Raw genomic sequence first — 15,315 nt, 5'->3', positions numbered from 1 at the left:
ATCGAAGTTTCTAATTGGTCTATATAGTTATTCCAGTTAAATGATTTGGCGTAACCAAGATACATTGTGGAAGCACGAGGTTGTAGGATACGATGATCCTTTGCATTTGGACAATTCACAATTGCTATCAAGTCAGTTTTTGTGTCGGAACTTTCAAGGAAGGATTTGCCATTTTTTTGTGTGGAAGTTTATCCTAAAATTCTTCTTTGAGGATTAAATTGTTTCATATTATATTTAGGAATCAGTAATACTTTGTCATGTGATATAATGTCACAATATCAATAATATAATTAAATATTCCTTAAAAATCCTTGGCAGTTTGTTTAGTTCTTGCCTAGAAGAAATCGGAAATGGAAATGGAAATGGTTTTAGTAGACGTTGCTTTTTAGTTCCAAAATGCACCATCACTCTGCTCAGATCAGCTGCTTTTAAGATTAGAAAAAAAAAAAAAAAACTGAGACATAGGTAATGGTCCAAGTTCCCACAATTCAAATGTTAACTACTGTGGATGGATGATGATTGAGGTTTTCTCATGAGGGATTATGTTTATCTTGAAGGACCAATCAATATACACTATAAAATTCATTTTTATGACTTGTAGAACATACGTGGTTTGATTACTTAAGATTTGTTGTGGTGTAGAGCATTGATTCTTTTCTGTCCATGATTTTACAATATAAACTCTGATTTACCACTGGTATGACTGACAACATTAACATAGAGCCTCATGAAAATAACTCAAATTTTATTATAAGCCATATCATATTTGGTTTCAAAGTAGACTATATAGGCTGAGTTTAGAGAACATCAAAATATAATGTAATGCATAGGTGTCCTATAATATCCCTTCAATGCTTCAAGCATAGGCCTCAGGGTTTGCCACAAGATAGGCATCCACTACCTTGAGGAGAGCCAAACCTTCCTCAGTTGCAGCCTTGAAATCTTCCTCTTTGACATCAACCCCTACTTTGGGATGATACTTGCTGACATTCTTGATCTTGCAACCTCCCTCTTCGGTGGCCTCGAACTTAACCTCATGTGCAATTGAATCCACTTTTTCCAGTGCACCATCCCCCTCGATCACTGCATAGCTGTATGTCAACTTCTCTTGGTCTATTACATCAATTCTATGCTTCAAGTGTTTGATCTTATCACCTGCATTGAAGGCATTACCAATAATGATCTCTTTGTTAGTCATTTCAGTTTGAAACCTACCAAAAGATATATGGCATTATGGTTAGAATATATTTAGAAAACCAAATCTTTAGGACTTAAAGGTGAAAACTAATGACTGGTGAGCTTTACCTCACATGGTATGAGAAATTATTATATGATCTAGAACAATCACGTGCTTATAATCTCAGTTAATCTGCACATGACATGTATCCAAGTTTTTCAATTTACGAAAAAGAGTTAATAAAACTCGTGTCATGTGGAGATTATCTGAAACCATAATAGACTCGGTTCATCCAATAATTTCTCCACATAGTGCATTCCCTGGCCTTCAAGGTCAGGGTTTGCAATTGGGTGGGTATTTTGAGCTCTCATATGCCAATTTCCCCACACCACCTTGGATCCCAATTCTTGGTCACAAAAAATATCAACAAAGAAATAAATGATAAAGTGAAAATTAGTGTGGAATGGTACAACTGGCCTTCAACAATTGTTATCTCCTGAATGCTTCCAGGGCCTCCATTCCCTTCAACCAGTTGAATATTCTTAATGGCCTCGGGCATCAGCTTGGGAATGAGGTTTGGAGCATCAAGGACCAAAGCCTTGAACAACCTTCCTGGCTGGACAGTGCTAGTAAACTCATCTGTGAAAGTGAAAAAACCTACATGTTGAGTTTGAAGTGAAATACAAGATATGGCTAGAAAATTAAGTATAGAGAGCACTTCGAAATACTGTGGTGTGAGATATCAGAGATGTGTGTACTTATGATTGAAGAGGATAAATAAGCAATTAATGTTACATTTGACAATATTTCAACAAACAACCACTATTGTAAAATGGACCATCCCCTTGCATGCCTTATTAATTCCAAATTTCCAATGAAAGTCTTTGTTTCCTTTACCTACGTAAAAATCTAATCAAACAATGCAACCTCTGAGCCTTTTACTCCTAATCTATGCAGTGATAACACAAATCACACACATTGTAGGCTAATTAATAATATACTCTGGTCTGTTTTTTTCAACTACTTAGGAAGCTTTGAAGTCTATAATTAATTTTACTTTGTCAGTACTAAAACCTTAGAGTCTAGCTAATCACAACAATGTGTATTTATGAGATTTTTTTTAATGAAAACTTTCAAATTTTTATTTCGTAACCTTAGGACACTGGACAAAACCTTAACATTTGTAAATATTAAGGCCAGTCCAAGCTGTAATGGATGCCTCAAATTTCCAATATTTCCTTCAGCATGACATGAATAAATGGTCACTGACTCACCGCTATTTATAGTTCCTTCAGCATAGGCCTCAGGGTTTGCCACAAGATAGGCATCCACTACCTTGAGGAGAGCCAAACCTTCCTCTCTTGCAGCCTTGAAATCCTCCTCTTTAACATCAACTCCTTCTTTGGGATGATACTTGCTAACATTCTTGGTCTTGCAACCTCCCTCTTCAGTGGCCTCGAACTTAATCTCATGTGAAATTGAATCCACTTTTTCCAGTGCAGCATCCCCATCAATCACTGCGTAGCTGTAAGTCAATTTCTCAAGGTCTATTGCATCAATTCTATGCTTCAACTGTTTGATGTTACCACCTGCATTGAAGGCATTACCAGTAATGATCTTTGTTAGTCATTTCATTTTGAAACCTACCAAAAGATAAACGATAGTACTATATTATGGTTAGAATATATTTAGAAAACCAATTCTTTAGGACATAAAGGTGAGAACTAATGACTGGTGAGCTTTAGCTCACCTGGTACGAGAAATTATTATATGGTCTAAAACTATCAGATGCTTATGATCTTAGTTAATTTTCACATGACACGTAATCAAGTTTTTCAATTTGTGAAAGGAGTTAATAAAACTCAATTCCAAGTAATGTGGAGATGATCCAAAACCATATTAGACTTGAATCATGTAATAATTTCTCCACATTGTCAATTCTCTAGCCATTAAGTTCAGAGTTTGCAATTGGGTTGGAATTTTGAGTCCCATATGCCAATTTCTCCACTCCCACTTGGATCCATATTCGTAGTCACAAACAACAACAAAAATGGTAAAGTGAAAATTAGTGTGAAATGGTGCAACTTGCCTTCAGCAATAGTTATCTCCTGAATGCTTCCAGGGCCTCCATTCCCTTCAGCCAGTTGAACATTCTTAATGGCCTCAGGCATCAGCTTGGGGATGAGGTTAGGAGCATCAAGGATCAAAGCCTTGAACAATCTTCTTGGCTGGACACTGCTAGTGAACTCATCTGTGAAAGTGAGGACCACCATGTTGCTTAGAAGTTTGAAGTAAACTACAAGTTATGGCTAGATAGAAACTCAAGTATAGGCTGCACTTGAAAATGCAGTGATGTGAGATATCAGCTGAGATGTGAGTATTTATAGATGAATAGGATAGATGACCAATTAATGTTACATTTGACAATCTTCCAACATACTACCAAGGTGCATGTCCCACTGTTAATGTAAAATGGACCGTCCCCTTGCATGCCTTATTAATTCCAATGAAAGTCTTTGTTTCCTTTACCTACGTAAACATCTAATCAAACAATGCAAACTGTAGGCTAATTAATAAAATACTCTTGTATGTTTTTCTTCAACAACTTAGAAAGCTTTTCTTTTTTGTTACCATCTTATTGATATGGAGTATCCATTGACTTTTCGGATAACTAATCTCTATGAGAGAACTTAGTTGATCACCTATAGTGAGATTCTTTCCTCCCAATCACGTTTTTTTCATTCACAAAACTCAAACTCGAAATCTTGTTTAAGGAAACAAATTCAATACGACTCAAGCCAACGACTTGTTGGTAACTACTTAAAAAGTTTTGAATTCTATATAGTGAAATTAAGTCCTGTTTGTTAGTATTAAACTTCAATATTTTTAAAGATTAAGGCCAGTCCAAGCTGTAATTGATGCCTCAAATTTCCAATATTTCCTTCAGCATGACTTGAATATATGGCCACCGACTCACCGCTATTTTAAGTTAAGAGAATCACAGCCAAACATAAATGTGGGGGTTGGATTTCTATTTTAGTGTCTAATTCAGTTGAGAATTTATTGGCTGCAATTCATGCACCCACAAGGATCTCAACTCAACTTTAATTAAGAAGCAAATAGAAAACATCTTACAAAGTGAAAATGATGTAGAAATGGCTCTAGCATATCATAATACAAGAGCAAATTACATTTTATTAACACAATAAAGATTCATTTCCTATTGTCTATTGTTCTCCCTATTATCATGCATGTTGATAGCCATCAGTGATCATAGACATAGTTGCTATTTTTACACACCATAGATCACAACCACCTAGTGTGTCTTCTTGTTTAAGGCAACAAATTAATATCGTACTCATTGATTAGTTCCCATTCCCTGCCCTACCTTGTAGCAGATTGCTTTGAAGTTTTAATTAATTGTTTGACTATGTACGGAGAAAAAAAATAAAATCTACGTAGAAAAATAGAAGTTGATCGAAGCTTGTGCTATTTAATGGCCGAAATAGGTAGTTGTGGTCGTTATATTTGTTATCTCTCAGTTCAGCATCAACATGTTCTTTCTCTCTGATAAGGAAAAATAATTCTAAAGAACGAAAAAAGTAATGCTAATCTAAAGGTTAAATTTTTTTAAAAAAATAATACTCAATTTATTTTGAAGAAAAATATTTTAAATTACCTAATAATATTTTCCATTTCTTCCTGTGTTTTTAGTTTTTATTTGTTTTGACTTAAAAAAATAATTCTCCTATATTTAATAAAAAAATTACATTAGATTTTATTTTTGATCCTCACAAGTATTCCATTCCAAAGCAATTATACTTCAGACATCATCAAACACAAAAATATGAATATCTCTTGATAAATATTTCAATCTTGATCTACCACCTTATAAAAAACTAATCATATCTATTAAATTGAAATACTAACAATCAAACTAATTTAAATACACATTATATGTAATAGTTTTTTTTAGAGAATTATATGTAATAGTTAAAAAAGTAATAAAATTTTACTATCGAAAACTATGTTAGAAATACATTAAAAATAACAATAAAAATTATATTAATATCACTTTTTAAAAATAAATAAATAAATTAATAATATATGTAATGTTCATGAAAATATATTTTTATATATTGTGATTTAATTACAAACGGTTATGTTAAGTATATTTAATTTATATTATTATTTAGTTTATTACATTTATTATATTATATGTTATTCTTTTTTAAAAAAATAAATAAAAAGAGAAATTAAACCCAATGCAAAAGAGAGTCACCGGACTGGAAAAAAAGGAAAGACTAAAACATTTAAAATAACGTTGGATCAGTCTCGAAGAAAACCATCAGAAACGCAGTGAATCTCCAGAAATCATTTTCTCCACCTCTGAAAAAGGTTCGCACCCTTCTGTGCTATGCTCTGTTGAACCCTTTTGTGCTCTGTTCGAATCCCTTTGTTGAATACTTCTGTTTGGTGCACTTTGAATCGTAATTAATTATTGTATGTTACTGTCCTTTTCGAATCCATGGTGCTGAAGTGGTTCTATTCTTCTTGATAATTGATATTCTATTATTTGAATTTATGAATTGATTTTCAGAAAATTTCAGTTTGAGATTGCTAGTGGCTCTGAACTTCTGAGTAATATTGATGTGCGAAAACAAAAATGAAAGTTCTATCATCTATGGATTCTATGTTCTACTTACTCTGTGCTTGTGTTTCCAGAATATAGAACATCTCTATTATTTTTGTTTGTTAGTAAGGTTTTACATTGTAAGAACATAACAAGTTCATTTATTATGTATAGAACTTTATGTGTGACTTTCTTTTGTATGAATTATTTCTTTAATTATGACTTATGTCTTGGCAATGGACTAGTGGATTAGCATGATTTGAGTAATATTTTTTAGTATTGGATTTTAAAAAACAGATTTTTTGTAGCCCATGAAAGTTGAAACACAAAAAGGATCGCAGATCAAACACCATAAAACGTAGTAGCATACGATTCTATGAGGTGAAGTGTGATTCTGAAAACCTTGAACATCGCTCCTCTCCTGCCAGTGTAAGCTAGATTGTTAGATTTTCTAGTCCGTGGAAGACATCCCTAATTTGTTTCGCACCGAGCAAAATACAATTCGAAAGACAAAAAAAAAAAAGGTTTCGACTTTCCACCCGATTACGATTCCTTCACCCTTCTTAAGGTTTTTCATTCCTTTTTTCACCACGCGCTTTTCCAATTTAAAAACCAATGCATCATCATTCTCTGCTACAATTGCTTGCAGGATGGCAAATGCTGCAGAAGATTTCTCCCAATTCGGGATTTCAAAAGAGGTACTTTGCTTGCCATTCCTTTACTTTCATTACACAAACACTTAAAAATGCACACTTTTAGGGAAGTAGGGCATGTTTTTATTTGATTTTTTTTTTTCAGGAAAAAGATAAGCTTGTTGGGGAATTGATTAGGTACATGCTTTTCAAAACCCATCAAAATTCTGGGTGCCCCATTAAGAGAGAGGAACTCACTCAACTCGTTACGAAGAACTATCATCAGCGTAACCTTCCTACCTTTGTGATCAATGAGGCTAAGGAGAAGCTTTCCTTTGTATTTGGCTATGAAATGAGGGAGCTTCAAAGGACCCAACCTTCTTCCAAAGCCCGGACACAGTCCTCCCAACAAAGTGAGCATTTTGCTTCTTCTTTTTTTATTTTTTTTTATTTTCCTTCTTGGCCCATATAATGGCTCTGAGTGATTGGATATAACTTTTCAATAAGTGTTTGTATGAGAAGAAAATAAGAAGTTAAAATGAATTGAGTTACTCTCGTGAGTTAAAATTAGCTTATATATAAGTTAACATCAGTATTTGGAGAATTGTTAATGAGAGAACTTCTGTTGAAGTTGAAGTACAGATGTTGATTTTAGTTTATATGAGAAGCTTAATTCATTTTACCTTCTTATTTTTCTTATTCTATAATTGACATGTTCTAGAATTTTTTGTGTGTGTGTGAATTTTTAACAACAATTTGAGCATGGCCTTGTGGGTGATGGGTGGTTGTCTGCAGAAAACAGCGGATTGTTGATGTGTTTTCATGTTGGCTGGATTGTGTTTTCAGTTATTTGTCATTATGAATATTTTAATGGGCTGTTGCTGGGGTGTTATGAGTCATGTAGTGTTATGAACACGGATTGTTGTATTTTTTATCCATGGTTTGAATTCAGGACCTGTTACTGCCTTCTTGAATTGTAAGCAAATATGGATGTACTACTTTTATATTAATTGATTAGCAATATACTACTTCCTTTCAAGGTTTTGAATTGCAGGTGTGGTTTCGTTTTGTTTGGTGATATTGCAGACAAATGCAGCCACAATTGCAGTCAAATTGCAGTTTTGGACACCCCAAAAACCTTGATGTTGCAGCCAAAATCACGGTTGCAGACCTTTTTTAAAACCTTTCTTCCTTCCTTTAAAATCATCCTACACACTAGTATATTCATTGAGATAATAATTGATGATTGGTCTGCCTTTGTGGTTGCTTTGGCTGTATGTTTAGTATCATTTGAATTTTGAAGAACTCTGCCCTTGACTCGTTATAATACTTTTTACCTAGTAACTGGTAGAGACTAGAGAATCCTCAGGGTTCATTTAACATTGTTTCTATCGTTAAAAGTGTTGTGCCGATACATTTAGAGGAAATGAGACTTGCTCTTTTCTTGTTCAAATTGTTTGTATTTCCAGGATTTTTCCAACAATGTTTTAGTTGTTTTTTTCAGGTGTTGCAGATTCGAAATCATATATTCTCATAAGTCAACTTCCTCCTAATGTATATGAAAAATATGTTGTGGATGTTAATACTGCGCATCTATCCGGATTCACTTTTGTCATAATTAGTATTGTATATCTTGCCGGTGGTAAAATTCCAGAAGGTATGATTGCTAATTTAATCTCATGATGCTAAAATTATGTATGTACATATGCATATGTACCCGGTATACTTATGCAAGTCAATGCTACTTCTTTAAGGTCTCTTGGCAAATGTCATAAATACAAAGCTTCTGCTTTTTACATTTTGCTTGTTATTGGCTTAAACTCCACTGAAATTTCACGTGCAATTTATTTATTTATTTTTATCAGTTTTCAAGTGCAATTCTGATACTGTTATTTTAACACAATGGAAATCCTGGTGAGAGTATTGCAGAAAATCTATGGAGCCAAATGAGGAGGATGGGTTTGGGTGAAACTGAATCAAGTCATCCAGTCCTTGGAAATGTTAAGCAAGCATTTGAACTTCTTGTTCAGCAAAGGTGAGACTTGTTAATCTGATGGGTTTGAATTACAAGGTTCGTTGCATTTTTTGGCACCTCTGATTTCTAGCAAAAAGCAATGAAGAATTACTTCATTCATCTTTTTCTTTGTAGGTATTTACAGAAAGACAAAGTTAATGGTCCTGAAGGCAATACTGTATATTATGAGCTTGCTGAGAGAGCTTTAGATGGACCCATGAATGACAGGATTAAAGAATATATCTCTCAGGTAATTTTGGGAAAGTAAATTATATTAGTTTGTGGTTAGTTCTTTCTTTTTTTGATTCATTTAACTCAATTTAATGTTAGGCAATAGGGGTGCAATTCAATATACAGTTTAATTATGAGCTTACTCAAAGCTCATATCACAGACAAGGGTTTATGCCATTTGATATCGAAAGTTAATTGGAATCAGTTTAAAAAAACATTTTGATAAGCTGCACTAAGAAGCTTATTGAAATAAGTTAAAAAGATCTTATGGAAGTTTATAAGCTATTTTTATAAGTTCAAACAAGTTCTTCATAAGCTCCTTCAAATGCTTCATAAATGTCTTGTGAAATTCTTTTATGGGACCTTCAGCCAAATGTTGATCCATGTTGCTATTTATATTATTAAATTGTCGCTGAATGAAGTAGTCAACATTGAAAAAAACAGCTGAAGCAAATAGAGCAGATTGTGTTGAGGATTGTTCAGATATGTTTCACTGCAGACCAAGGAGGTCTAAAATTTTGTGGCCTGTCTCTGTGTAGCACCAGTGTTACCTATAAGCAAACAGAGAACAAGTGATAACTCAAATATTCGATTTATTTAAAAATAAAATCAAGGAAATATAGTTTTTTTTTTTGTTTCAAGTGATGTAGGGATTGCTGTTTCTGATAACAACCATTGCTTTGTCAAATAAATATCATCTAATGTTGGTTTTGAATAATCCTATTATTTTACTTGTGCCTTTCTGAAACATCGTTTCTCTTGCAGATTGTGCAGGACAATACTTCAGTGGGTGCTGCCTAAGAGTTGCTAGCTCATCAGTGTCTAAATGGTTCCGATTGATTATTGATTTTAAGCCCGAAAACTCTTCAAGAATCTCAATCTAAATTTTGTCTTCAGCGAATTCTGCTGATTGGATGTTTTGATGTTTTCAAAGATTTAGGTTCAGATTTGCCAAAGTTATGTAAATTTGAATTTGAGTTGTGTATATAGTTACTTAATTAGGTTAAGTCCAATCTTAATTTTATGTATGTTAGAAAGCAACTAATTGTTACTTTTTTGTTTAGATGCTTGGAAATTAATGCAGATGACAAACCAAATGAACCTAATCGAGTTTCATTTTGAGTTTGAATTGGTCACAAATTTTTCTTCTTATTTACACCCTTGAAACGTTAATGTGGTGAACAACTGGTTGAATTGGTAAAATGTGATTCATACAATTGTTTCTTGTCTAGAGAGGAATGTGTTCGTAATGTATGGACAGAAGGAAACAATTGTTTGTGGGGATCTATTTATAGGGGAGTTAGAAGTTGGCCCAAGAAACATACACAACATTATAAAGAATTAATTTAATTATTTAATAATTTCCAGCATATCAATAATTATAAAATGTAACTTAATTGACAACACCGTAATTATAATTAAAATCAAGATGAATTCAAAACATTATTAAAACATAAGCAATAATCACTTATCATGTCACATAAATTTTAATTTAAATTATTCATTATATTTTACGGATTAGTTCTACAATATGATGTACACACAAATAATTCCTAGTTAGTCCTAAATAATCTCACTTCTCACTCAAATCAAGTAATTGAAGCTAAATGCATGATAGCAAAAAAAAAAAAAACAGATGAGTACCACAATCAACATGTTTTAGTTGTAATCAGGATTAGCTACAATATAATCCACAAGAGCATGGGTGAACGCCTCAGATTTTTCCTTGTTATCCTTCAAAAACTCTTCTGTGAGTTGTGCATTGTCTTTAGTGTAGTATTTGACTGTAGACTAGATGATGCATCATTCATCAAGGACTTTGCCACCAATTTGTACTCATAACACATCTTCTCCAACGGGTCCAGCAATACAAGTACACGTAGTTTTCTTCATCGACCACATCTACCTTTTGTTTACATATCCTATTCCAATTCATAAAATTAAGGTAGATATAAACCATGAATTATAAAAAAAGAAAAATATCAAGAAAAAATTGTATTTTTTTATTAAAAAAAATGCTTCACATGTTATATAACAATTTAATAGTGAATAACAGTATATAAAAATATATTAATTGTCAATATGTATTCTAATTAACATCTTATTAATTTAATTTAAAAGTATGATGACAAAAATATAAGAAACTTACTATAAATTTAATTTCAGAGTTAAACTTAATTTATCATCAGCAAAAATGAGCTTCTTTAATGGATTTAGGCCCTCCGTCTCCAACGATTTCAGCACCCTTAACGAAATTTGGTATAGCTTTTGGCATAACCTTGTCAAAATCGAAGGCCATGGCTTTGTATAGCCTTGCAGGAGCCACGGCACAAACCTGCTTGCGTTCAGTAGTGACAATTCCCATTATTTTTCAGACAGAAAGGATTAATATGAAAGTAGAATATATATATATATATATATATATATATATATATATGAGGGTTTGTTAATTGCTTTGCTCTGAATTATGAGTGTAAATTTGTGGATTGTGGTCGTGGATATGGCATTTTATATAGGCGTTACTGGGAAGTGGGAAGTTCCCCTAATACGCAAACTCAATGTTCAGTTAGTTTGAATACTTTTAACAATAATCTGCCTATATAAATAATGAATTAATTAATGAAATAGTCAAATTCAACGAAGGGACTTTAGAAGGAACCAGGCCCTTCTTGATGACTTGTCATATTGTTTAATGTATCTACGAATCAAAATTCTTAGAAAATGTATAGGTTTTATTGATCTTTTATTATCCATTAGTGTTTATACATAGTAATGTATATACTGATCTAATCGGACTTATATTCAGTGCTAAGCCGAGTAGATTATTCAAATTTTGAATATTTAATTAATTTAAATAACATAAGAGAAAAAATTTATATCTTATTCATAAGATAATATAAATGTATGATCTTAATATCAGAAAATATTTTTATCAGTAGAAAGATAAAATAATTATTTTATTTTTTTCTATTTATATGATTTGAAAGAAAAAAAAATTAAAATCAAATAATTTAATCTCTAGCTCACTATATAAAAGACCGTCAAAATTAAATAAAATATTCTGATTCCAACTCACCTATTATTGCATACATATTTTTATGCCTCTAACGAAATATCTCTAACTAGTATCATTGTAGATTGATGTTCTAGTTTCAAATTATCTAATAATTTCTTGACAAATAATAAGGGAGAGATTGAAGAAAATAATAGATATAATTTTGGATGATATGTATACAATTTTGCTAGGTAGTTGAATTGAGTAGCTGTTTGCACAGTTGGGAACAATTTAGCTAGGTAGTTGAATTGCTAAATTTGTGGAGCAAATTAAACGCTTAATATGCCTGGCCCGAAATATAGTACGTATTAGTAGCAGAAAGAGATAATGCAATATTACTAATTAAGATTCCTCTCCATTATAGTAATATATTTACTGCAGAATACAAATGACCAAACACGTCAACACCAACACACGCACATTTTCATACGTATACTCAACCAAATTCACCGAATTATAATAGTAACACTTTAAAAATGTTACATAAATAAAACCGACACTTGCTCACAAAGGAAATTAATTAAACCAAACAAAGCCACATGATACAAATTAACTCCAACAACCAGATCATAAGCTTATATAATTATTATTTGCATGCATGCAAGTGGTTTGAAGGATAATCATTGAGCAGGATTTGCCAAAACGTAGCCCTCAATGGCCTTGAAAATTCCAGCACCCCTGGCCTTTGTTTCATCACGCACTGCATCTGAGAGTGGTGCATCGTCTTTGGTGTGGAATGTGAGAGTGGCCTTGGCGATAGAGCCATTACCATCAGTGCCAGGAACCACCTTTGTTTGGAATGTAACCTTCTCCAAACTTTCATGCAACCCCGTCCCTCCCACTATGCTGTAGTCGTATACCAAGTTAGCCTCGTCAATTGCATCCACTTTTTGCAGCACGAAACTGGTTTGGTCACCTGAAACCATCATATATAAATTGTACATACACACACAAATGAATAACGAATCAGCTAGCTAGGAGAAGCCAAATCAATTGTCACTTAAAATTAGAGATAGAAAAAAAATAATCTATACATAAGGGTGACAATTAAAGTGGGTCTACTTGCCTCGCCCTACAATCAACCTGGCCTTAAGCAGGGTCCGACGGGTTGACCATTTAAGAAAAACAAGTTAGAAAACATAACTCATTTTGTTTAGATGTGTGTTGGCATGTTAGTCTACCAAAAAATAAAATGATGGATTGATGGATCATAAAAATTGTGGATTATTGAACTACCATGGTGGGTTTACTCACCAAAATCCACCCAAAAATAAAATAAAAAAATATTTTAATATTTCAATTCTTATAATTTAATTTCATTCAAAGAGTCATGTATGATTTATTAAGTAATTATGTAATTCATTATAGACAATCCTCTTGAGCGTGTGTGTGTGATATATGAGAAAATTTCTACAAGGAAAAACTTATTTCATATTTTTTTATTTTATTTTACTATAATATTTGTGGGAAAGCTTATTTAAACAAACCTAAATAAAATTTGAAAATTTCTAATAACGTAAGTTAATTTTTTTTAAAAAAAATCCAAAAAAATTAAATCTAACATAACAAATAGTTCGAATAATTGATTTTTAAAATAGTTTTGATTGAAAATCGGTTTAAAATTCAATTTATCTTTGACAAAATTTAATTTTACAAACAGTTTCAAAATTGGATATTTAAAAATAATTTTTATTTATAAGCAAGTTTGAAGCTAGTTTTGACAAAAAAAAAAAAAAAGCTGAATTTTGAATTTAATCTATATATTAGGTTTAGGACTAAATTTATTTTGATATTATGTAAAATTAATAAATCATGTATTTCCATTCACGGGAATTAATTTTGATCATATTATTACAATAAAATATTTGAATTCATGTATATTATCAAAATAAACTCCTCTCACTCAAATATACAACTATTAAGCTAAAAGTAAATATGGTCAAGAAACAAGTTAACACAAAATTAAAACAAATGATTTATATTATTTATAACTATTAATAAATTCCATTCTTTTTTATGTACATGTTTTTTATTTATAAATTACCCTTTAATATGCATTACTGTTTTTATGTCATTTGTAAACCTTTAAGATGTAACTCACGTCACTTTTTTTTAAAAAAATCTGCTATTACTATTTTCTTTAACTACTTTTTAATTTCTTTTTTTTTTCTTTTCTTTTTTAAAAATAGCGATAGCAATACGAAGTGTCTCTTTTTGAACCAGTATTAATAAAATCATTTTCGTGTGACTGCATAATTAAAATTAACTGAGAAGCTAGCTCTTCCCAGGACCAAATATTATGCCTCTAATATATATACATGTATAGTATATACTGACCTAATTAACTTCCTAAGGTCAGTCTAATAATAAGTGATTGGAATAATATGCATAGATCATAAATTTAAATTTTAATTAGTTCGATCACTATATACAACAACAACAAAAAAAGTATATGTACACTAACCCTCACTAGCTGTTATCTTCTTGACGGTTCCGGGTCCTCCATTTCCTTCAACGATTTCAACAGTTTGGATGGCCCCAATAATCTTTGGGATGATAGTGTCAGCATCTTTTGTCAGAGCTTTGTAGAGTGTTGCCGGAGCCACGGTGGAGGAGTTTTCCTCATCAAAAGCAAAAGCACCCATGACCGATAGAGATAGAGAAAGACAAATTAACACTATTAGATGGAGATTAGTATATAGTTTGTGATGCGATTTATGGCATGGGGAGGGATGGTATTTATAGCCACACACAGGCTACAATTCTTACTCATAAATGCTACTTAGTTAGCTGAACAAGTTCACTGTGGTGTGGTTGATCATCCATGATCGTGATGTTTAATTATAAACTAACGTGTCGATCCTTGGTGTCGTATTTGGCAATTTTTTTAATGGGATTGGCCGGGAAATTATGAGTAAGAATTAGTCAAAAAGAGACGAATAAATGAGTACATTTGATTTGTGTTATAAATAATAAAATTTATCTAAAGTAAAGGCTAACAATAATGTAGCTTTTTTAATACTTTAAAACTAACCATAGGTTCCACGTATAATTTTTCATCTATAAATTAACTATAATGCGTTGATGACACGTTTGTGTTGCATAAAGATAAAGTTTACTATATACTCCACATGGTGTAAGTGTAAGATACCCTAACTCATCAAGTTTAAGGAGAATTCACCAAACTAGGTTTAGCGGAGTTCGATGAAATCAAAAGCGCCCAACGGGACAACAATCTAATGCAAGTAGTTGAGACAAATCAAATGTCTGATGGAATACTTAGATGTAATTTTTTGTGTGCTTTTGAAATTATTTCTAATTAAAATTAAAATTTTATTTTTCGTAATTTATATTAATCTTTAATATAAATATTTATTATGTAGATTAATGAAATAGACTTTTATTCAGATTAAAGAGCAACACTAAAACTTTAAACTGGAAAATGGATTTTAAGATTCAAACAGCTTAAAAACAACAGTTAATAGATTAATTGAAGTGATTGATCCACTAAATGATAGGTATATTTAGAATTACTTTTAATATCCAGAATGATTCAAAAAGTTCGATGTCACC

At 31.9% G+C, this 15,315-nt stretch overlaps 3 protein-coding genes across 6 annotated transcripts; 1 reads left to right on the top strand and 2 right to left on the bottom strand.

Moving 5' to 3' along the window:
* Positions 1 to 725: 725 nt before the first annotated feature.
* Positions 726 to 3,540, bottom strand: LOC114367727. The gene is made up of 4 exons (XM_028324917.1): positions 3,267 to 3,540; positions 2,452 to 2,766; positions 1,655 to 1,816; positions 726 to 1,155 (listed from the first exon to the last, which is right to left on the bottom strand). The coding sequence occupies exons 1-4, from the start codon at positions 3,448 to 3,450 to the stop codon at positions 857 to 859; spliced, it is 960 nt and encodes a 319-aa protein (XP_028180718.1). The 5' UTR covers positions 3,451 to 3,540; the 3' UTR covers positions 726 to 856.
* Positions 3,541 to 5,457: 1,917 nt separating this feature from the next.
* On the top strand, positions 5,458 to 9,809 carry LOC114367728 (melanoma-associated antigen F1-like). Of its 4 annotated transcripts, none has more exons than XM_028324918.1 (8): positions 5,458 to 5,575; positions 6,108 to 6,334; positions 6,460 to 6,508; positions 6,609 to 6,855; positions 7,947 to 8,099; positions 8,372 to 8,477; positions 8,592 to 8,706; positions 9,453 to 9,809. In XM_028324918.1, the coding sequence occupies exons 3-8, from the start codon at positions 6,461 to 6,463 to the stop codon at positions 9,486 to 9,488; spliced, it is 705 nt and encodes a 234-aa protein (XP_028180719.1). In that variant the 5' UTR covers positions 5,458 to 5,575; positions 6,108 to 6,334; position 6,460; the 3' UTR covers positions 9,489 to 9,809. The 4 variants fall into 4 exon arrangements, with proteins under 4 accessions (XP_028180719.1, XP_028180722.1, XP_028180720.1 ...); XM_028324919.1 differs by having other exon boundaries at positions 5,465 to 5,575; positions 6,119 to 6,334; XM_028324920.1 differs by lacking the exon at positions 6,108 to 6,334 and having other exon boundaries at positions 5,470 to 5,575.
* A 2,266-nt stretch (positions 9,810 to 12,075) lies between these two features.
* Positions 12,076 to 14,532, bottom strand: LOC114367729 (protein LlR18B-like). The gene is made up of 2 exons (XM_028324922.1): positions 14,207 to 14,532; positions 12,076 to 12,658 (listed from the first exon to the last, which is right to left on the bottom strand). Exons 1-2 carry the CDS (start codon positions 14,385 to 14,387, stop codon positions 12,363 to 12,365), a joined length of 477 nt encoding a protein of 158 aa, XP_028180723.1. The 5' UTR covers positions 14,388 to 14,532; the 3' UTR covers positions 12,076 to 12,362.
* Between the last annotated feature and the right edge of the window lie 783 nt (positions 14,533 to 15,315).

Source organism: Glycine soja, chromosome 9 (assembly GCF_004193775.1).
Source record: "Glycine soja cultivar W05 chromosome 9, ASM419377v2, whole genome shotgun sequence".
Lineage (NCBI taxonomy): Eukaryota > Viridiplantae > Streptophyta > Magnoliopsida > Fabales > Fabaceae > Glycine > Glycine soja.
Note: the sequence above shows the minus strand (reverse complement) of the source record. Positions and strands in the feature narration are given on the sequence as shown.

Coding starts and splice junctions, on each gene's coding strand:
- LOC114367727 (XM_028324917.1), bottom strand. CDS start 3,450: ATGGTGGTCCTCACTTTCACAGATGAGTTCACTAGCAGTGTCCAGCCA. Junction 2,767..3,266: donor GGAGATAACTATTGCTGAAG/GCAAGTTGCACC, acceptor CCTTCAATGCAG/GTGGTAACATCAAACAGTTG. Junction 1,817..2,451: donor TGAAGGAACTATAAATAGCG/GTGAGTCAGTGA, acceptor TCACTTTCACAG/ATGAGTTTACTAGCACTGTC.
- LOC114367729 (XM_028324922.1), bottom strand. CDS start 14,387: ATGGGTGCTTTTGCTTTTGATGAGGAAAACTCCTCCACCGTGGCTCCG. Junction 12,659..14,206: donor GAAGATAACAGCTAGTGAGG/GTTAGTGTACAT, acceptor TGATGGTTTCAG/GTGACCAAACCAGTTTCGTG.
- LOC114367728 (XM_028324918.1), top strand. CDS start 6,461: ATGGCAAATGCTGCAGAAGATTTCTCCCAATTCGGGATTTCAAAAGAG. Junction 6,856..7,946: donor GACACAGTCCTCCCAACAAA/GTGAGCATTTTG, acceptor TGTTTTTTTCAG/GTGTTGCAGATTCGAAATCA. Junction 8,478..8,591: donor GAACTTCTTGTTCAGCAAAG/GTGAGACTTGTT, acceptor TTTTCTTTGTAG/GTATTTACAGAAAGACAAAG.